The sequence below is a fragment of the Schistocerca gregaria genome, chromosome 9 (assembly GCF_023897955.1).
Source record: "Schistocerca gregaria isolate iqSchGreg1 chromosome 9, iqSchGreg1.2, whole genome shotgun sequence".
Lineage (NCBI taxonomy): Eukaryota > Metazoa > Arthropoda > Insecta > Orthoptera > Acrididae > Schistocerca > Schistocerca gregaria.
In genome coordinates, this window is record NC_064928.1 from 163,178,127 (window position 1) to 163,201,847 (window position 23,721).

The 23,721-nt window shown below is 37.9% G+C and overlaps 1 protein-coding gene across 1 annotated transcript in view; it reads right to left on the reverse strand.

Moving 5' to 3' along the window:
• Nucleotides 1-23,721, reverse strand: part of LOC126291562 (uncharacterized) — a 194,908-nt gene that overhangs the window by 80,709 nt on the left and 90,478 nt on the right. The window contains exon 6 of the mRNA XM_049985078.1: nt 11,903-12,007. Within this exon, the coding sequence (XP_049841035.1) occupies nt 11,903-12,007 (105 nt within the window). The remainder of the gene's footprint in view (nt 1-11,902; nt 12,008-23,721) is intronic.

Here is a 23,721-nt window from a genome sequence, read left to right on the forward strand (position 1 = left end):
CAAATTATCTCAAGCCTTGACCTAACTTCAGGTTTTCATCAAGTACCTCTTGTCATTAACTCTAGAAAATACACTACTTTCTTATACTATGGAAGATGTTACAAATATTGTGTAGTGTCTCGGGTTAAACTCATCAGTCACAGAATTTATGAGCACTAGACTATGTACTTGGCCAAGAAGTTGTGTCAGAATTAACCATTTACGTAGATGATATATTACTGTCAAATCAAAGTTGGGAGGATCATCTGAAGTTATTGAAAAAGGTGTGTGAAAAACTCAGAAGAGGGGGAATGACATTAAAACTAGAAAAATGTAAATTTAGTGTGTGAGAACTCAAATTTTTAGGTCATGTCATTACTAAGGAAGGAATAAGTGCAGACCCTGAGAAAATAAAATCTATAGTAAACTTTCTATCTCCTAGAAACTGAAAACAATTTAAATCTTTCTATGGAATCTGTGGATTATATCGAAAATATATAAATGGACAGTGCCTTAATGTAACATGTTTGAGCAACTTACTTAGAAAAAATGCTACATGGAATTGGTCTAAAGAGTGTCAGAAAGCATTCAAGAACATTAAGAATGAACTTTGTAAGTACAATCTTTTACACAGATCAGATTTTAGTTTGTCATTTTGTCTTCACACTGACAGTAATGATTATGGACTAGGAACATAACTATTTGAGGAGAAAGTTGTGAATGGAAAAAATATCTTCATTGTACTATTGCATTTGCCAGTAAAATGTTACTTAAACATGAGAGAACTAACACAGCCACAGAAAAAGAATTACTCGCAGTACACTGGGCATTTACAAAATTTAAAACATACCTATTATGACACAAGATAAAAGTTTATTCAGACCACAAAGCTTTAAGTTATTTACAGCAGTGCAGACTATATCATAATAGATTAACCACATGGACAATGTTCATGCAACAGTTTCACTGTGAAATGGAGTATATTAAGGGGTCAGAAAATGTAGTAGCTGATGGTTTATCCAGGTTACCAGGAGGAGGAGATGAGGAAATCTTTGATCAAGAGGAAGAAAAAGGGAATCCAAGATGAAAAGCTCATAACATCAGAAGGGGACAAAATAACGATACTAATTGGAAATTAGTTAAGGACTGTTTAGGCAAAAGAGGGTATGATAAACTTGACAAATAATATAAGACCTTTAAGGGAACACACTTTAGAGGAACAGATGTGGCCTCTGACAATTGGAAGCTATGTTGGCCTAAGTGTGAGGCAGCCAAGTTAATAAATTACACCCATGAAAGTTATGGTCACTGTGTAATACAGAAATGTGTACAAAAGTTATGAGAATACATCTACTTTTATAACATGGTAAAGACAGTGAGGAATGAAACATCAACATGCAACAAATATTAAAGAGTAAAAGTAAGTATCAGAACATGTCAGGGAGAAATGCAGAACATTATTCCAGATAAGCCATTAGATTTAGTAGCTGTAGACTTTTACGGTCCTTTTCCTAAAAGCAAAGGTGATCATTGTTTTATATTCATCGCGGTTGATGTATTTTCCAGATTAATTAAATTTTATGCTGTTTGAAAAGCTACAAGTAAAGATTGAGAGAGATTACTTCAAGAGCATAGGGGAACCTAAAGCCATACTATCTGATAACGGTTCACAATTGGTTTCAAAAAACTGGACAGTATTCATGGAAAAAAACTAACACAAAAAACATCTTGATACCTGTGTACAACCCATCTTCAAACCCAGCAGGAGGTACATGAGAGAAACAGGGAGACTTTGCAGGATATATTGTAGTCACAATCACCCTAGTTGGTCCAACCGTGTAAACAACTTTGAGGACATCATGAACAGCTTGCAACATAGCTCTACTGGATTTGCACCATACGAAATAATGTTTCATCACAGACCAGCGAATCTTATTCCTGAATTAATAGACTTTCCACAATGTGGCTTAATATCAATGAAAGAACATGAAGAGATTGTAAAGAAAGCCATGAAGAAACTAGGTGAAGCTAGGAAAAACAGACATGATAGGAAAATAAAGGTTACCACATTCAGAGTAGGCGACCATGTCTTAGTGAAATCCCATGAACGATCAAAGTTACTAACAGCAGAACTCAAGAAGTTTTTTGATATTTATATTGGGCCATTTGAGATTAGTGAGAACTCTCACCCAAGTGCGTACAGATTAGTATATCCAACATCAAGAAAACTGTTTGGTCTTAGGAATGTTGTTTATTTGAAGCCGTATGTTGAGAAAAGGACAAATTGAGTCTACAAACATGCCTTTATCTGGAAAGAATTTTACTGGAAAAACGAAATGATTTGAGATATACTCACAGGAACAAATAGCATTCACCATACTAAGCCATGTAACATATCTCATGCAAAATAATGTTGTATCTAGACTGACTGTCACTTAATTCTGTCATAAGACTAGATTTCATGATTCCAGTATGCTTGTTTAAGTAACTTACACTGTTTAATGAAATGCAAAAAATGTAAACTTGATAAATGAGGGATGTTATTTTGATGATGCTGTCAGGAGACAATACATGTTACCCAAATCTCATAATTTTTGAAATCTTGCTCATTCACTTAAATAGACCATAATACATATAAAATATGTTCTATAGTTAATAGACTACACTTTCTTGTATATACAAGTGTGCTTTTGTTTTACATCATGCTCACCATGAATAACCATTTTTATTCGGCATGCTTTATGTTGGCTTATTTCACCCATTAATCTTGATATCCATCACATAATCTACAAGGTTCATGAGAGAATAGTATTGTTGAACAGAAATCTTTTGGAACATCAGTGATCATATAGGAGTTAATTCTATGTTTATGATAAGTAATGAACTTGTTTAAGATGTTAAAGGAGTTTATCGGTCAGTAGACCAAAGAAACTAGGAAATGTGAATGTCTGCAACTTCTGGGTACATGTTGGCTTGCCTGCACTTCTTTTTCAGTCTTCAGGGTAGACGGACATGTTTTTGTGACAAGTGTAGTATAATGGATTTAAATTATCAATGTCGATATTGAAAATGGTGTAGTTCCTAACAAAAAGTATGAATAAATATTATTTTTAGCTGGAAGTGTTTCAGATCCAGTGGAGTTTATTTTAAACAGCAGAAAACCCAAAGCCATGCTTGATATTGGAAAGATTATTTTGCAGACAAAACTATGAAAACTCCCTAGACAAACTAGATCTGCACTGTGTAATCTTTCAGCAGCTACCAAAAAAATAATTCTTGCTGAAATTGTGCTGGAAGTGGTAGTATTTTTCCCATTCAAAAACACATGGTGAGAGTGTTGTCCTACCAAAATATACCCCGTAAGATTCCACAAACAGTTTTTCAGTAATCTAAGAAATGATTAAGATAACAACCAGACCATCCCCAAGGACAAATGACTGCTCTGCTGATGCACTGCCCTTTTACACCTTGTGTAAGATACTGCCATCCACCATCTGTGTATGTGCACATCACTATCCCATGGCTTTTGCCACCTCATATTATGTTTATATAATAATAAACTCATCTAGATTTTAGTTTGCTAGGTATTCAGCTATACCAGAATACCTCTTCTTAATTAGCTAGGCAGGAACAGATGTGTTAAATTCTGAAATATTCTACGTCTACATCTACATTTATACTCCGCAAGCCACCCAACGGTGTGTGGCGGAGGGCACTTTACGTGTCACTGTCATTACCTCCCTTTCCTCCCTTTCCTGTTCCAGTCGCGTATGGTTCGCAGGAAGAACGACTGTCTGAAAGCCTCCGTGCACGCTCTAATCTCTCTAATTTTACATTCGTGATCTTCTCGGGTGGTATAAGTAAGGGGAAGCAATATATTCGATACCTCATCCAGAAACGCACCCTCTCGGAACCTGCAGAGTCTGCCACTTGAGTTTGTTAAACATCTCCATAACGCTATCACAGTTACCAAATAACCCTGTGACGAAACACGCCGCTCTTCTTTGCATCTTCTTTATCTCCTCTGTCAACCCGACCTGGTACGGATCCCACACTGATGAGCAATACTCAAGTATAGGTCAAAAGAGTGTTTTCTACGCCACCTCCTTTGTCGATGGACTACATTTTCTAAGGACTCTCCCAATGAATCTCAACCTGGTACCCGCCTTACCAACAATTAATTTTATATTACCATTCCACTGCAAATTAGGGGGTCTTTGGAAGAAAATGCTAACCCACACAGATGTACTCCGAGTTATATTAGATTATAGGTGCTTTTGTCCCATGGATCCATAGTTTAGAGAGTCTCAATGATGTAGAGCATACCTTAAGACATGAATACATAGTAAGAACTTACATAAAAAAGATATGCTAATCTTTGTTCCACAGATCTCAGGTGAAATGGTCCTCAAGGATGTCGAATAAGTCATAAAATATTAAATGTATTTTTATTTAAGATGTAATAACAAACTGAGTTTGTCACACATCTAGAAGACAGTTAACAGCACTTATTTTGATTAATCACACTACTACAATGAAGATGTGCAGAAGTCAGTTATTATGTAACACTGACATAATTTGATATTATTAATAAATATTTACATCAATCAGCTCTACTATGATACTCATCAATGGAGTAAAAAAAGTTCACCACACACAAATCCTTTAGTAGTTAATTTTTTATGACTGTTGGAAACTAATTGAAAAAGTGTGTTCCTCAAAAAGGCATCAAAACAAGTCACTTTAGTTCTTTATAACACTTGGTTCAAGCATCATGAAAGAAGGTTGTATACATGGAAGAGGCCTGGAGACACTGGAAGGTTTCAGATAGTTTATGTAATGGTAAGACAGAGGTTTAGGAACCAGGTTTTAAATTGTAAGACATTTCCAGGGGCAGATGTGGACTCTGACAACAATCTATTGGTTATGAAATGTCACTTAAAGCTGAAGAAACTGCAAAAAGGTGGGAATTTAAGAAGATGGGATAAACTGACAGAACCAGAGGTTAGAGAGAGATTCAGGGAGTGCATTAATGAATGACTGATGGGAATGGGGAAAAGAAATACTGAAGAAGAAGAATGGGTAGCTTGGAGGGATGAAATAGTGAAGGCAGCAGAAGATCAAGTAGGTAAAAATATGAGGACTAGTAGAAATGCTTGGGTAACAGAAGATATATTGAATTTAATTGATGAAAAGAGGAAATAGAAAAATGCAGTAAATGAAGAAGGTAAAAAAAAGCCAAAAAGAGGCCCCAGGAGTAGAGAACATCCCATTAAAACTACTGATAGCATCGGCAGAGCCAGCCCTGACAAAACTCTACCATCTGGCGAGCAAGATGTATCAGACAGGCGAAATACCCTCAGACTTCATGAAGAATATATAATTCCAATCCCAAAGAATGCAGGTGTTGACAGATGTGAAAATTACTGAACTATCAGCTTAATAAGTCACAGCTGCAATAAATTAACACAAATTCTTTACAGACAAATGGAAAATTGGTAGAAGCTGACCTCAGGGAAGATCAGTTTGAATTTCGTAGAAATGTTGGAACACATGAGACAATACCGACCCTATGACTTACTTTAGAATATGGATTAAGGAAAGGCAAACCAACATTTATAGCATTTGTAGACATAGAGAAAGCTTTTGACAATGTTGACTGGAATACTCTCTTTCAAATTCTGAAGGTGGCAGGGGTAAAATACAGGGAGCAAAAGGCTATTTACAATTTATACAGAAACCAGATGGCAGTTATAAGAGTTGAGGGGCATGTAAGGGAAGCAGTAGTTGAAAAGGGAGTGAGACAGAGTTGTAGCCTATTCCTGATGTTATTCAATCTGTATATTGACCAAGCAGTAAAGGAACCAAAAGAAAAATTTGCAGTAGGAATTAAAATCCATGGACAAGAAATAAAAACTCTGAGGTTTGCCGATGATATTGTAACTCTATCAGAGACAGTAAAGAACCTCGAAGAGCAGTTAAATGGAATGGACAGTGTCTTGAAAAGAGGATATAAGATGAACATCAACAAAAGGAAAATGAGGAAAATGGAATGTAGTCTAATTAAATCATGTGATGTTGAGAGAATTAGATTAGGAAATGACACACTTGCAATAGCAGATGAGTTTTGCTACTTGGGGAGCAAAATAACTGATAATAGTCAAAGTAGAGAGAATATAAAATGTTGACTGGCAATGGCACGGAAAGCGTTTTTGAAGAAAAGAAATTTGTTAACATTGAGCAAAGATTTAAGTGTCAGGCAGTCATTTCTGAAAGTATTTGTGTGGAGGGTAGCCATGTATAGAAGTGAAACATGGACGACATATAGTTTGGACAAGAAGAGAATAGAAGCTTTCAAAATGTGCTGCTACAGAAGAATGCTGAAGATTAGATGGGTAGATCACATAACTAACAAGGAGGTATTGAATAGAACTGGGGAGGAGAGAAATTTGTGGCACAACCTGACTAGAAGAAGGAATCTGTTGATAGGACATGTTCTGAGGCATCATGGAGGGTAAAAATCCTAGAGAGAGACCAAGACATAAGTACAGTAAGCAGATTCAGAGGGATATAGGTTGCATTATCTACTGGGAGATGAAGAAAGTGGCACAGGATAGAGTAGCATGGAGAGCTGCATCAAACCACTCTCTGGACTGAAGACAACATCAACAACACGTATTCTTACTACTAGTATTCATTCCCTGAAGTGATCTCTTGGTTTGAAAAAGCAGATGTGTGTTATTTAGGGCAAATTTCATTAAGGAATAAATATACTGGAAAGAAGTAGCTAGTATCCATAATTCCTTGAATACATCTCTGCAGGATGTTTTTAAGTTCACATCACAATCAATTCATATTACATGCTTTTGGGATTGGAAAACTTTAGTTTCACTCAATGACTTATCCCATGGTTATCACTATAGACAATAAAAAGTAATGGTTCTATGCACTAAGTCATATCTGCTAAAAGAACATGCATATATCTTTAAACACCATACATACACAGATAGGAGAAGTATATGGCACTGGCTTGTGCATCTGTTTGCTACTAAAAGCCCTGTCTTCTCAGGGTAACACATGACATAGCAGCATGTGCCAAGAAAAAATGGTGAAGTCTGTACGTGAGGGACTTAATGAACAGGCAAACTGTTACCTGAATCTAGGCACCCACTGTGAAGAATGAAGTGCATTTGTGTTGAGTTAATTGTTTGGTTTAAAAGATGAGAGGAAGGGGCCAAACTCAAGAGGTCAACGGTCCCTTGTTTCCAGTAAAATAATTACACAATGGAAAGAAGAAAAGAAAGGAGACATACAGCACCATAACAAGCGAAAGGAAGAACCAGAAGAATGACAGAAGGTCAACCAACATTACTATGGACAAAAACAGGAAAATAAAACCATAGAGAGACGCAAGAAACATTTCACCATCATGCAACATTTGCATGCAATGGCGAAGGTTCAAAAATAAGGTATATTGACACCACATGCTCTGTGCCAAAATCTGAAAAATTTGTGGTTGGCCATATGTGAATCTCTGCTTGCTCGTCATCGATTGGCTCATGAATAACAATGACCATTCCTAACTTGTATCATTACTGGTGGCAAGAACTTGTGTCCTTCATCTTCATCTATACCTACAAATCACTGTGAGGTGCATGGCAGAGGGTACATTCCATTGTGCCAGTTATTATGGTTTCTGCCTGTTTGATTCACATATGGAGATTGGGGAGAGTGATTGTTTGAATCCCTCTGTGAATGCAGTAATTATTCTAATCTTACCCCCAGAATCCCTACATGAGCAATACATAGAGGATTGTAGTATATTCCTAGGGTCACCATTTAAAGACTGTACTTGAAACTTCGTTAATAGAATTTTTCGGGATAGTTTATATCTATCTTAAAGAGTCTGCCAGTTTGGTATCTCTGAGACATTCTCCTATGGATAAAAAAAACCTGTGACCATTCATGCTTCCCTTCTCTGTATACATTCAACATCCCGTATTATTTCTATTTGGTATGCATCCCACTCGAACACTGTTCCACAACCAATCTCTCCATCTATGGATGAGGTGGAGATTTTGGTGTCTGCTAAGGACCTTGATCTCACCGGACCCTCACACAAAATTGATATAGACTGCTCAGGTAAAATGTTGGTGGCAGCAGGTGCAATCATGGGCACTAGACCATGGTTTCCAGTTTTTGGCTGCAAAGTCATGTGTAATGCACTTTTGTCAGAATCGTACCGTTCATCGAGAACCAGAACTCTACCTTAATGATGATCCACTCAATGTAGTGGAGACTTATCAATTCTTAGGACTGGTTTTCAGTGCCCGATTGACTTGGCTTCCTCACCTTTCTCAGCTTAAGCGGAAGTGCTGGCAGCACCTCAGTGCCATCTGCTGCCTGAGCAACACCAACTGGAGTGCAGATTGCTGTATGTTGTTGCAGCTCGACAGAGACCATGTTCAATCCTGCCTTGACTATGAGAGTCTGTATTATGGTTTGGTGGCACCCTCAGCATTGCTTTTACTCAACCCAATGCACGACTGTGGCATTTGCCTAGTGACAGGAGCTTTAAGGATGAGTCCGGTGACCAGCGTCCTTGTAGAAGCCCGAGTGCCTCCATTGCATGTTAGGCATGCACAACTGCTGGCCAGTTACATAGCACACATTCATAGTTCTCCTGAGCATCCAAATCACTGTCTCCTTTTCTCACCCACTGTGGTTCATCTCCCATATTGGTGACCCAAATCAGGGCTTCCAATCACAATTCGTGTCTGATTCCTTCTTTCTGAACTGGAGTTCTTGCCCTTACCACCTATACTTGAGATCCATTTGCGTACACCTCCATGGTGTACACCTAGGCCACAACTTCGCCTGGACCTTTCACATGGCCCTAAGGACTCAGTTAACCACATGACTCTCCGCTGCCACTTCGTCTCAATTCTTGCAATGTACTGAGGCCACGAAGTGGTTTACATTGACGGTTCGATGGCTGATGCTCACGTTGGCTTTGCGTATGTCCATGGAGGACATATTGAACAGCATCCTTGCCCGATGGCTTCAGTGTTTTCACTGCTGAGCTGGTGGCTATATCTCGTGCTCTTAAGCACATCCATTCATGCACTGGGGAGATGTTTCTTCTGTGTACTGTCTCCTTGAGCAGCCTGCTGACAGGCTGGCAACACATGCTACGTGGAAACCACTTATGGAGATCGGCGTCTCTGCAACTGACCTGCATTCAGTACTATGCTGCAAGGTTTTGCAGCTTTGGGAGATGGAATGGCATAACCTCAGCCTGCACAACAAACTGAATGCCATTAAGGAGACTATGAATGTGTGGGAGTCCTCCATGTAGGCCTCTCACAGGGACTCTGTGGTTCTCTGCTGGCTCCACATAGGCCACGCTTGGTTGACACATGGCTACCTCCTGCACCGTGATGACCCACCTCAGTGTTGGTGCGGCACCCGGGTGACAGTGGCCCATATCTTGGTGAACTGTCCTTTGGCTGCCCTGTGATCGACTCTTCAGTTACTGGACTTGTTGTCATTAATTTTAGCTGACAACGCCTCATTGGCTAATTTAGTTTTACATTTTATACGCAGTGGTGGGTTTTATCATTCTATACAGGTCTTAGTGCATGTCCTTTGTCCCTTAGTGTTCTTCACTCTAATGCTTTTAGGGTGGATGTTTTCATGTGTGCCAGAGTGGCTGGCTTTTCCTTTTTATTCTCATAGTTGGCCAGTGACGGTCATCTGCTCTCTTGTTTTAACCCCTTGATGACAAAGTAACAGTAATCTACAGTAAAAAATGACAGTTGACAAATAAAGCCATAGCAATTGCAATATCAGCATGTAACGCTAGGAAATTGTGCACCAACCTAATACATGAGCAGTGGAAGCTGTGCGTATGAACCAGTGATGATAAGTCAAGAGATGATGCAAAAGCTAGATAGTGCTGAAGTGACCATGCTTGAAGTACAAAGACCAGACCACCAAACAGCCAGTTATCTTAATGTTACTGATTTTTCAATAGCACTTTATCAGTTAGGACGTTTCGCGGCCAAGCTTTCGTACTTCAGGCATAGTCACATCTGCACTATCTGGCTCTTGCAGTCATCTGTTGATTTTTCACCACTGGTCCACACTTGCAGTTTCCAGTTCTCATCTGCACTGCCTCAACTTGCTAAACATTCAAATGTTGGATGTATCACTTTTTAACCTTCCAATTTAAATGGTTCTTGTAATTCAAATGCTATCCAAACTTTGGGAGACCATGTATCTTTAATGACCCAATGTTACATTAATTATATGTATACACCTCAGGATGCAATTAAATCAATGTGAAACCAGTCATAGGTGATCCTGTAATAAATGAAATGTTAACAGCTAATGCAACTATCAGCAGTTGTTTTAGAACATTTTTATAGTTTTCAAAGTTTTTTAAAAATTTATATTATGTAACTAAGCTGTGTGTGCTTAAACCATAAAATCATATGTTTCATTCTTAACAACTAACGTGTTAATGCACTTTTTATTGTGTTATTTATTTTATTTCGAGGTTCCATAAACTGAAAATGCAGATTAACCCTTTATTACAATTTTAGAGAGAGAAAGGAGACATAATATGAGGGTTCCGCAGAAAGTAATGCACCGCATTTTTTATTCTTCAAAAATTCTTTATTGAACATAATAAGAGTTACACACATGACTCCATGCCATTCTATGGCCTTCCTCCAGCACGAAACAAGAGAGTGTATGTCCTGTTGGTACCACTCCTTGTCCTGGTGGCAGAGCCAGTCCTTCACTGTGTGAATTACCTTCTCATCCTCAAAAATGTCTTCAACAAATGACATGCTTTAATGGCACAAACAACTGAGTCTGAGTGTGCTAGGTTGGAGCTGTAGAGTGCATGGGGTAACACTGTCCTACCCCACTACATGATGCGTTCAGCAGTTTTCAGACTTGTGTGGGGCTGAGCATTAATGTGTTGCATCAAAACATCTCCTGGCTTACTGTGGCACCGAAGTTGCCAGAAAGGTGCCTTGAGTTTTGTTAATGAGTTGACATATGCTTGTGAATTAATGGTATCACCTTTTGGCATCACATCAATGAGAATCACACCTTCACAGTCTCTGAAATAGGGAGAATGACCTTACCAGAAGAAGCAGTTGTATGAATTTTTTCTTCTGTGGGGACTGAAAATGGTGCCATTCCAATGACTGTCACTTTGTTATGGGCTAAAAATAGTGAACAACCCAGGTTTCATCACCTGTCACAATTCGGGGCAAGAAAACCTCCCCTCAGTTTCAAACCAGTGCAACAAATCAAGACAAATGTTTTTCCTGTGTGATTTGTGATCAGCTAAAATTGGCACAGTGTTGTAGATAGTGAAGGAGGATGTATTTTTGATGACTAAATTATCTGTTATGTGTAGCAGTAGTGTTTATTAAAGTTGTGGAAAAATGCTACAACTTGTGCACCAACCTAATACATTGTCTGCAAATGCCGCCCATTGGAATTTTAGATGTTTCATTTCTTAACCATCCAATTTCAATTGGTTCTGACAATTTGAACATAATCTGAATGTTGGGTGAACGTGTATGTTTAATGCCCCAGAGTTAAATTAGTTATATGAAGCAATTAAATCATCACAAAACTGGTCATGTATGATCCAGTAACAAAAAAAAACGATTTACAGCTAGTGTGGCTACAAGAAGTTTTTTTAGATGATTTTAGCAATTTTATTAAAAACAAATTTTTTCTATTCCATTAAGAATGATCCCTAAATCTGCAACACACAGAAAGAATACTAATTGTTTGGAATCTCTTTCTTAGAGACCTTTCGCGAATGCACTGGCATGCATCCTGACACACTGAGTGTCTGGGTAGCGAAATCAGCTTACAGGAGAACATGACTCACCTCCCCACTGTCCTTGCTCATTGCCTTCTCCTCTTCTTCCTCATCCTCTGTTTTCTCAGTATTTAATATGCTAGATGTGGGAAAATCTTCTGAAGGTGATTTTTCCTGAAAAAAGTTAATGGAGAATGCCACATAAGCCACAAGATATGCTGCAACAAACTTCCAAGTACAATCACAGAAGTAATTTCCTCACTTTCATTGGTTTCAATCCACCTATCAAATGCCATTGGGGAAGTGACTACAGCTATTTACATGGAACTGTACAAGCATTATATGGCAAATTTATAAGGTATATTTGGATAAAGAACCCTCATACTAGTGCTTGGGGATGTAGTTCAGGGGCACCCTAGGCCTGTACACTTTGCGAAAATCCAGGTTATGAAGTAAGTAATCAACCATTGTAAAAAAGTCTTAAAAGTCCAGTAAAAGTGCTAGGTTGTTGTACAACACGTAACCCAGGCAAAGGTGGCTCATGCAAAGCAGTAAGTCAACAAGACGGGATAACATCCTTAAAGGCATTGCATTTTAGTGCACAATATCTCAAAAACACACTCCACCTACTAAAGTATCATAAAGGAACACTTCCCATGTAATGTAGCATATTAGTACAGTATTAAATGAAAAGTATGATTCCACACATAGTGGTGATTGAATACTATCAAGCAATATTTACATGAAGTTATACGTGTATGTGCAGAAGACTGAATTGTAACATCTCTTGCCAACTTTATTAATGAAAGTTAGTTGATTTAATACAAATAAAATAGTATTCTGCACCAGCCACTTTTTTATTTTGCCACTATGCATTTCGATGGTTCAAACATTCATCTCCAGGTGAAGAACTGTTTATTTAAATATTGTTAAATACAGACATATTTCTTCAGCAGCATACAAAGGGCATTGTAGGTTATGCTGCAGCCTTTGAGGGGTGTTAGAGCTGTAAAAGTTTGATTACTGCTGCCTGCTGAACATCTTTTCCAATGTAAATTATGTTCAAGCTTGACAATTGAATGGTGTAAACATAATGTACAGAGGATAGGACATACAACATAACATAATATAACCTACACTGCTCTAAGCCTGCTATTGCAAAAAGAAGTGTGTACTTTGCACTAACACCAGCTATGTAAATGAACATTTATTCACCTGAAGATGATGGTGTGAACCATTGAAATGCATAGTAGCAGAATAAACAAGTGATTGACGCAGAACACTGTTTTATTTGTATTTGTCAGGAGTTGCAGACCTCATAATGCTGTCCTTTATGGACAAAATATTCATTAGTTGACTTAGGATGAAATTAAACCAATTCTGAAAAGTTAAAGAAGTATTGTGCTACAACTCAAAAGTACATCAAACATATTGTAAACATAATTCCAGCTTATCCTTTGTGGAGTTAATATGCAGAAAAGTTACAGTAACTGTCACGGAGCCAGTTGTAAAGGTACAAGATTCATGTTAGAAACTAAGTTTATACTACAATTGTAAAGCAATAATAATGAAGACTATGTTATTGATATGCATTTAATTAAAGTTTGGTATGAAAACTGTGAAATTTCAGTATACTACCTGCATTAGAGACATTGTAATGATCTGTCAAGTTAAAGTTCATAATCAGTTTTGTGAAAGTATACAAATTTCAATTGTAAAATAAATTACGTTCTATTTAAGTGTTCTGTTTAAGTAATGCATAATGTGACTTTGTAATTTGCTGGAACTTACACAACCAGCAATAACAGTAACCAAATTGAGTTAGTATTGCCATAGTTTTAGCACCAGTCTTATGTCACTTTTTAGGCATTAAACCCATGTCAGTTTTATCTATGTTGTGATGCAATAAGCATATCTTAAAAGTATTCTGTGCATTTCAACTATGTTAATTTTTGGTGATCTTGTCATATGGGCTGACATTCCATAAACCTAACCCACATTATATAAAATGGAGGAACTGCAATAAACCTAAGTTACACAACTCAATCGTATCATCGACAATCAGCAAGTTAAGCCACAACAGGTGGTTAAGTTTTAACCACATGTTTGATAACAACTGAACACAGACCAAAATCCAGTGAAATAATATATTCCAAATTAGAAGGTTACTTATTAGCAAATGCTTGTTGCAGGCAATGCCTTAAAGGTAGTGATGTGGCAATTTATGTTGGTATACACACTACAGCAAAAAGGAATTTCTCTTCTTGAACACCACACCACAGAAGTATCAATCAGAATGATGAGTGTTGTGCTCCTCAGTGATACGATAGTCATCCACTGGAAATACAACAGCTCTATATGAAATGCAAAGTGTATCAAAACACAGGCATAAAATCTGTTCGCACTTTTTCATCGTATGAGTGCCACCATTTTTACTTTTATTTATTAATATCTTTTTGAAGTGCACTAAATGATAACTCTGCATCCCAGATTAGAGCATGAGGGCTTGGTTGATGATAGAAATGTTAGCACAAGAATGTGTCTGTGACCATAAAACTAGATGCAAAGAAAAATATATCAATAAATAAAATAAAACAAAACAAAGTGTAGCTATGGAATGGTTATTTCCAAAACAAATATTGTGGTTAAAGTGCATAGAGTTTGTGAAGATCCTATTTTGTCACATGTCAAGATGTTTGCTGTTATCTACAATATTTGAGAGTAAGTATATGGAACAGCTTACTCACAATGACTACATTGCAGCTACCTATGGTTTTGCTGAGGTATGATTTCAGATTAATCCTTGCCTCCTGACAATGTTTCGAATAGTCTGACCATTGTGTTGTGTGTGATTACTTGGTGTAGCAGTTGAATGGAGCGAGTCAAGTCATAAGAGTTCAGCCCAAACATCTGAACTGGGTGGTCAGGTCGAGATTACCTGTGAGCAGGAACTGTTCAGTTGATGTTGCTAAGCCATTCGTAATACAATTATTTGCAAGGTGTTTGTTCATTTTAGAGTTTCAGTGTTAGAAGATCAATGTTGTATAATGGCATGTGAAGTCCTAGTTAACAGTGAACATTAAAAGTGTTTGCTCAGAATCATATTTTCGACAAAAAACCATACTGTTCATGATCTGCTAACAATAACTGCTCTTCACCATACCCATCATGGTCCATTTCATTAATTTATTAATCTCTGGAATATCTGTCTCTTTAATTAATGGAGTAGTGGGAGGCAGCGATATCACCAGAGTGTAGCACTCACACAAAGGTCATGCTGTAAGGTCACCTCTGACTCTTTGAGATGTGTTTTGGAAGACTGCTGCTAGGCTGTATAACTGTTTGTACAATTGCAACTTTAAATAATGTTTCAGCTGTGGTGTTTAATCTGAAGCCTACTTGATGCTACTCTTCCCTTAGTGTATTCTCTGCAAACTGCTGCAATTTACATCCACTTCAACATGTCTGCTGTTGTCTCCATCTAAAATTTTCACTCCTCACAGTCCCCTCTAGCATCAAACTGAAGACTCATTGATGCCTCAGGATATGTCCTGTCAACTAATCACTTCCTTTAATCTAGTTGTGCCATTAAGCTCTTTTCTCCCCATATAGATTTAGTACCACTTCTTTATACCATAGAGCTACACAACCTTCAGCATTCTTCAGTAGCACTAAATTTCAGAGGCTTCTATTCTCTTCCGATCTGAACTATTCATTTCCATATAACACAACTTTGTACACTAACACTCTCAAAAAAGACTTCTCTGCATCTTATAGGCCTTGTCTTCCACCAGCATTAGTTATCTTTTCACCAAATGGAAAAACTGTTCCACAACTCTTTAGTGTATAATTTCTTGAACTAACTTGGTCAACATCATCTCCATTACCCTGGCTTCACTATTGTTGATGATCATCTTACAGACTCTCTTCAAAATACTTCATCTCATCTAATCTTTCAAGCTATCTCATTTTCGCATTTTTCACTGCTTAGTACTGCAATCCAGATTCTGTACAGTTTGTCAATGACTTTTTGTTCCTCAGGTTTTACCCTCAGCAACTTCAGAGTTTCACAATGCATTCACATCTACATTGTCAAAAATGTTTTTCTAAACATACAAATGTTGTAACAGTAAGATAGCTCACAGAACAATCTTATTCAGCTGGGAATCCTACAGCTGTTAACACATTCCCAGCCATTATGTTGTGGACAAACAGATTTTCTTGATAAATGTAATATTTTGTCCTGATTTGTGGGGAACTTCTTCAGGGGATAGTGCAAAACATGATCACCTCAGTTCAATGTACACAGTACGTTTATCAAGGAAATCCAAGCAACCAGGGCATATTATTATGGAAAACAATTAAGAAAACCTTGAATCAGTAGATTAAACTTTAACTGTGCTTTAAAGCTTTACATAATGGAGTAACAAAAAAACAAATACTGAACAATGGAAACTACAGGCTAGAGTATCGACAATGTAAGAAAAGATAGACTGCTGTTCACTGAAAAGTTGACATGTGCAGATGCAGACAGGCACAACGAAAAGACACTTACATATTAGCATTCAGCCAAAGGCTTCCTCAGAAAAGGAAACTCACACAAGCAAGCACACCTCACACACCTCATGCACACATCATGGCTGCCATCTGGAGATGGCAGCCATGTGCGCTTGAGTTGTCCTTTAACTTGGGCATCCCATTTGTATGTGTGTGTGTGTGTGTGTGTGTGTGTGTGTGTGTGTGTGTGTGTGTGTTTTTCTTTTCTGACAAATGCCTTGGCTGAAATTTAATGTGTAAGTGGTTTTACCATTGCATATGTCTGCAACTCATCCTGTCATCTTTACAGTGAGTAGCTATCTATCATTTACTTACATTGTTGATGAAAAAGCATAAGCTTTCATTTTTGTTTTCCTCTATCAGGAAGTGAACTACAGCAATAGGATATGTTAATTATCAATTTTTTACTATGAAGACAAGCTGATTAGTAGCATGTATTAGCACTGAATTGTGTATTTGTCAGTTTTTCATTACCTATTATGCCCCTTCTTAATTACCAATACTGAGTGTAAACCCTGTTACACTATTATCTATCACACTGTCAGACCTGGTGGACTAGCTGTAAAACGCACTCCTGGAAACAAAAAGGTTTTGAGACTGAATCAATGTTGGACCATGGGTTTTTCATCCACCTTTAACTAGTAATCATCTCTCAATGACATACAGATTTGCCAGAAATGACATATGGTTCATTTTCTTTCCCCAGTTGGATTATTGGGCTAGGTTAGGGGGACACAAGCTGCTAAAGTGGTGTCCAATTGAAATACTTATGTTTGGTCACTGAGCCACATGAAGTTATAAGTTACATTGCAGTGAGCAACAATGAAACTGTACTAAACCAAAACAACAAGAACGTAAGATCTGTACTGGGTGCATGGACACACATCTTAACCATTAACCATTACAGTGAGTGAGTGCCCCCTCCCCCAACCTCGCCCCTGCCTTAACACAAAGTAATTTCCAATTAAATTGGAAACTGCTAACATTCATGATATACAGAACCCAGAGAGGTGAAGGCTTAGAAGGTGCATCAGACCAGTCTCTGAACTGATGATACCAATGGCACATCTGGCCAGTTAATAAGGAGATTATAGCCCTCAATGAATGATCCAATTTTTGAAAACTAAAAACTAATGCTATCTCCACGTCAAACATCTTGCAGGAAGTAACACATTTGAAGTTCATAATTACAGTAAATTGTAAATTTGCTTAACCCTCCTAATATCGTGGGGTCTATAATGCCCCCAGGCCATAATTTTCTATAAAATATACCTTATTTCCTATTCCTAAAAATTATGAAAAATTTGGACTTTTCCTGAATTAAGTAATGGGTTCATTATATATTAATATAACTTTTTGAAAATATTTAGTTTTGCAGAAAATCAAGAGAGAACTACTGAATACCATTGGGGTTAAATGTGACCCCATTTCTCTCTTGCAGTATTATTATCCAATAATTCTGCATTGAATCCATAACTGTTTCTGTATTTCCTTTGTTTTATTCTTTTAAATATTGTTGTAATGTGTGATTGTTGCCAATACTTTACAAGCTGACAGTTATTTGTTCCATACAGGTGGAGACTACTATTGTGTGTGTTGCATTTAGTGGAAAAGTCTCGTCACCTTTCCTCCAAAGATGAAGTGCTTGAAATATCACTGCAGGACAATCCTCTATATGGAGAATCAAGTAGTGATATCAGCAATATAGTTTCTGATGCCTCATGCAGTGATGGAGAAATTGACGTCTTAGAAGAGAATAGTCCTCAATCAGACGGAAGTTCAGAAGAAGATTTGGTCAGAGGTAAGGCCAGCCTGAACAGGAAGTAACACATATTTCTGACTGTTATATGTAAGTACACATTGTATTTTTGTAAATGGGCATTAGGGTCTAGTGCCAAGATACACCCTTTGTATTTTTTATTTTGTGTAGGTCTTGGGAAGACTTTGGAAACAGGTTGGAGACTATGGGCCAAGCTGCTGGAAAACCATTCTGGAGTCTAATTAGCAGTCTTCAAAAGGGAAGTAAGAAGGAAATGACAAGTATTTTGGACAGGTCAGGAAAACTGATGGTGAATCCTGTGGATGCCTTGGGCAGATGGAGGGAATATTTTGAAGAGTTGCTCAATGTAGGTGAAAATATGATCAGTAATGTTTCAGATTTTGAGGTAGAATGGGATAGGAATGATGATGGAAATAGGATCACATTTGAGGAAGTGGAGAAAATGGTCAATAGATTGCAGTGCAATAAAGCAGCTGGGGTGGATGAAATTAAGTCAGAACTCATCAAATACAGTGGAATGGAGGGTCTTAAATGGCTACACAGGATAATTGAAATGGCCTGGGAGTCGGGACAGGTTCCATCAGACTGGACAAAAGCAGTAATCACACCAATCTTTAAACAGGGAAACAGATAAGATTGTAAAAACTACAGAGGTATCTCTTTAATCAGCGTTGTGGATAAAATCTTCTCAGGTATTGTTGAAAGGAAAGTGCGAGTATTAGTTGAGGAACAATTCGATGAAAATCAGTGTGGGTTTAGGCCTCTTAGAGGTTGTCAGGACCAGATCTTCAGCTTACGGCAAATAATGGAGAAGTGTTATTGAGTGGAACAGGGAACTGTATCTATGCTTTATAGATCTAGAAAAGGCATATGACCGGGTTCCTAGGAGGAAGTTATTGTCTGTTCTACGAGGTTATGGAATACGAGGCAAACTTTTGCAAGCAATTAAAGGTCTTTACATAGATAGTCAGGCAGCAGTTAGAGTTTACGCTAATTTGAGTTCATGGTTCAGAGTAGTTTCAGGGGTAAGACAAGGCTGCAATCTGTCTCCACTATTGTTCATATTATTTATGGATCATATGTTGACAACAAGACTGGCTGGGTGAGATTAAGATATGTGAACACAAAATAAGCAATCTTGCATATGCGGATGACTTAGTTGTGATGGCAGATTCGATTGAAAGTTTGCAAAGTAATATTTCAGAGCTAGATCAGAAATGTAAGGACTATAGTATGAAGATTAGCATCTCCAAAACGAAAGTAATGTCAGTGGGAAGGAGATATAAACGGACTGAGTGCCAAATAGGAGGAAGAAAGTTAGAACAGGTGCACAGTTTCAAGTACTTAGGATGCATATTCTCACAGGATGGCAACATAGTGAAAGAACTGGAAGCAAGGTGTAGCAAAGCCAATGCAGTGAGTGCTCAGCTACGATCTACTCTCTTCTGCAAGACGGAAGTCAGTACCAAGACTAAGTTATCTGTGCACCGTTCAATCTTTCGACCAACTTTGTTGTATGGGAGTGAAAGCTGGGTGGATTCAGGTTACCTTATCAACACGGTTGAGGTTACGGATATGAAAGTAGCTAGGATGATTGCAGGTACTAGTAGATGGGAACAATGGCAGGAGGGTGTCCACAATGAGGAAATCAAAGAAAAACTGGGAATGAACTCTATAGATGTAGCAGTCAGGGCGAACAGGCTTAGATGGTGGGGTCATGTTACACACATGGGAGAAGAAGAGACTCATGGGTTCAGCAGTAGAGGGTAGGAGGAGTCGGGGCAGACCAAGGAGAAGGTACCTGGATTCGGTTAAGAATGATTTTGAAGTAATAGGTTTAACATCAGAAGAGGCACCAATGTTAGCACTGAATAGGGGAACATGGAGGAATTTTATAAGGAGGCCATGCTCCAGACTGAACACTGAAAGGCATAATCACAGTCTTAAATGATGATGATGATGATGATGATGATGATGATGATGAGTAGGTCGAAAAACAAAGAAGAATTGTGGCACAAACACGAGTTGAGAAGAGCTTGTGGAAGAGAAGAGGGATGGAACATAATGCGAGTAAAGCCAGGTCCAACAAAATTTGCAGTGAAAAATGTAAACTCCATGGAACCAGCTTTTCAGTTGTTTCTTAGGAAAAACATTGTTGATGTAATTCTAATGTGGACTAACAAAGAGGGTAGTCTTGTTTACGGTAGTAAATGGAAACCAGTAGATGCCATTGAACTGAAGTGCTTTATCGGTGTCTTGATCCTAGCAGGTGCTTACAAGGCCCATAATGAAGCAGTTACACATCTGTGGAACAAAGAGGATGATAGACCCATTTTTAGTGAAGCAATGGCTAGAAATTACTTTACACAAATTTCAAGGTGCATCCAATTTGATGACGTAGATGTGAGATGTCACAACCATGCTCCTGACAAGCTGGCTACCATTACAGAAATATTTGAAAATGGAGGCACACACATTTCAAAAAGCATATGTTCCTCACAGCAATGTAACAATTGATGAACAACTTGTGGCATTTTGTGGTAGATGTCCACTTCGGCCATATATTCCTTCAAAACCAGGAAAATATGGGTTGAAATTATGGGATGTATGTGATAGTGCAAGATCTTACATTCTCAATCTCAAAGTTTACACTGGTCGACAAGAAAATGAATCTCGTGAAGTTGGTCAAGGCAAGAGAGTTGCTTTAATATGGTGAAAGGCTTAGAAAACAATTGCACAAATGTAACAACTGACAATTTTTTCACTAGCCTTAGTTTAGCAAGAGAACTTCTGAAAATCAATCTCACACTCTTAGGAACAATTAGAAAAAATAAAGGAGAACTACCACCAGCTTTCACTCAGACCAAAGGTCGAGTCATATATTCATCTATTTTTGGATTCCAAGAGCATGTTTCAATTGTTTCATATTGTTCAAAAATGGAAAAAGTTGTATCTTTGCTCAGCACAATGCGTTCAAGGAAGGAAGTGGAGGATCATGAAAAATGCAAGCCAGTTATGATCCTGGATTATAATAAAACAAAATCAGGAATAGATACCGTGTAAGAGCTGGTTAGAATGTACACTACAAAGAGGATGAGCAAAAGGTGGCCAGTGGTATTATTTTACAACATGATTGATATCAGCACACTGAATGCATTTATCATATGGCTACATCTTACACAAGACTGGGCAGGAAGGACCAACTACAAGAGACGGGTATTTCTCATAGAATTAGGAAAGCAGCTCGTCGGAAGAAAGCCAGACAAAATTATTTCCCCAGTACCTCCATCAACAGTACAGACAAAAAAGAGGAAGGCGTCCATTTTGTTAAAGGTCTGAGGACAGAAAATTCGCCACTAAATGTTCAAAATGTGGATGTTCTGTGTGTAAAAACCACTCTGCAATTTATTGCTGTAAATGTAATGCATCATAAATTTCAATTTCGAATTTAATCAAAAATGTTTGTAGTTTCATGAGAATTGTTTGTAAATTTTATGGAAAGAAATAAATTTTAAAAAATATGCATTTTAATTTAATGTAATGTCACTGACAGTGTTTTAGATTGTGGAAAAAATAAGGAATGTGATTTTATTAGACCATTATTAAAACTATCCTTAATAAAAATTAAATTCTATTGGGGTCACTCAAGACCCTGATGGTACTCAGTGTAACAAAAAATACTCAGCATTAGGAGTAGAAAATGTACGACAAGCCTAGAACAACAGAAAGAGCTCAATACTACAAGATTATAGGAGCCACAGTGAACATCTTCGGAGTGTCACATTGTTTATCAAATACCTAGGTGTAATACTACTGGCCAAGGAATCACAGATTGTTGATAGTTTCAAAGGGAGCATTAGGCAACTGTTGATGGACACAGGGAAACAGAATAAAATACAAGACAAATCTGTAGCTCTGAGAGATGAAATAGTGAAGGCAGAAGTTACAATACGCAAAAAGGCAAGGCCCAGTAAAACTTCTTGGATAACACATGAGATACTGAATTTTATTGATGCACAAGAAAATATAGAAATTCAAAAAATGAAACAGGCAGAATAGAAAACAAGGTACAAGAATGAGATGACAAGATGTGGAAAATAGCAGAGGAGGGATGACTTGAGGACAAGCACATATGTCTGTGGGAGAGACAGATACCACCTGTTGGAAAATTAAAGAAACCTTTCAAGAAAAGAGAAGTAGCTGTATGAATATCAACACCTCAGATGGCAAATGAGTGCTACACAAAGAAGAAAGGGCTTTAAGGTGTAAGGAATATGCCACATGGAGAAAAACAGCATGATGTGTGTAGTAGGTGTAGTAGACTGCAGTAGACTGTAGTAGGTACACCAAATTTAATAAAATTGTCCAAATAATATGAAGTAGGAAAGACACTGCTATGAAGGTACAGTTATTGAATGACAGTCACCCACCAACAAGTTGGTGGGTGGCTCTGTGGCTCTTATGTTAAAGAGTGTAATTACTAATAAAATTTGCTGAAGGTAATGGTTTCAACTGATAAAATTTAAATTCCTGTCAATGCTGATTACATCAGCTGAGAATATTCTTTTATGTTTACTGGATAAAGCTGGACTATTAAGATATCTCCACATGATGTCTCTTTCTTCATGTGCAATCACGAACAAAGCAAATTAAAAACATATGCCCAAAAATTCATGGAAGGAACGCATATACGCATGGATGTTATGTTGCCACCATTTGTTTTCCCTTCTTAGCTTGGGAGTGTGTGCTGTGTTTACCAAGGCTAAACAGTGATGGGAAAATAAAACATGAAGATGCCTGTGCATTAAAAAAAATTAAAAGAAAGCATCTGAATAAGAGAGGTACGAGAAATGCAATGTGATAACAATTTCACAAATTTCACAATGTGGTCACAGAGAGGTTTTAGATTTTCTTCTTGGGAAACTGCAGTGATAATAGGCAGTCAATAACATTTTGTTAGCTGGTTACTGGTGATATATAGGTGTACCAGTTAGAACTATTTATTTCTTACTTCAAAACAAAGAATTTCATGGGTTGTTCCTGAAACTGAGAAATACTTAAGGGAGATTCTTAGTGAAACTTCCTGGCAGATTAAAACTGTGTGCCTGACCGAGACTCGAACTCGGGACCTTTGCCTTTCGCAGGCAAGTGCTCTACCATCTGAGCTACCAAAGCACGACTCACACCCGGTCCTCACAGCTTTACTTCTGCCAGTATCTCGTCTCCTACCTTCCAAACTTTACAGAAGCTCTCCTGCGAACCTTGCAGAACTAGCACTCCTGAAAGAAAGGATACTGCAGAGACATGGCTTAGCCACAGCCTGGGGGATGTTTCCAGAATGAGATTTTCACTCTGCAGTGGAGTGTGTGCTGATATGAAACTTCCTGGCAGATTAAAACTGTGTGCCCGACCAAGACTCAAACTTGGGACCTACCATCTGAGCTACCGAAGCACGACTCATCCCCGGTCCTCACAGCTTTACTTCTGCCAGTATCTCGTCTTCTAACTTCCAAACTTTACAGAAGCTCTCCTGCGAACCTGCACAACTAGC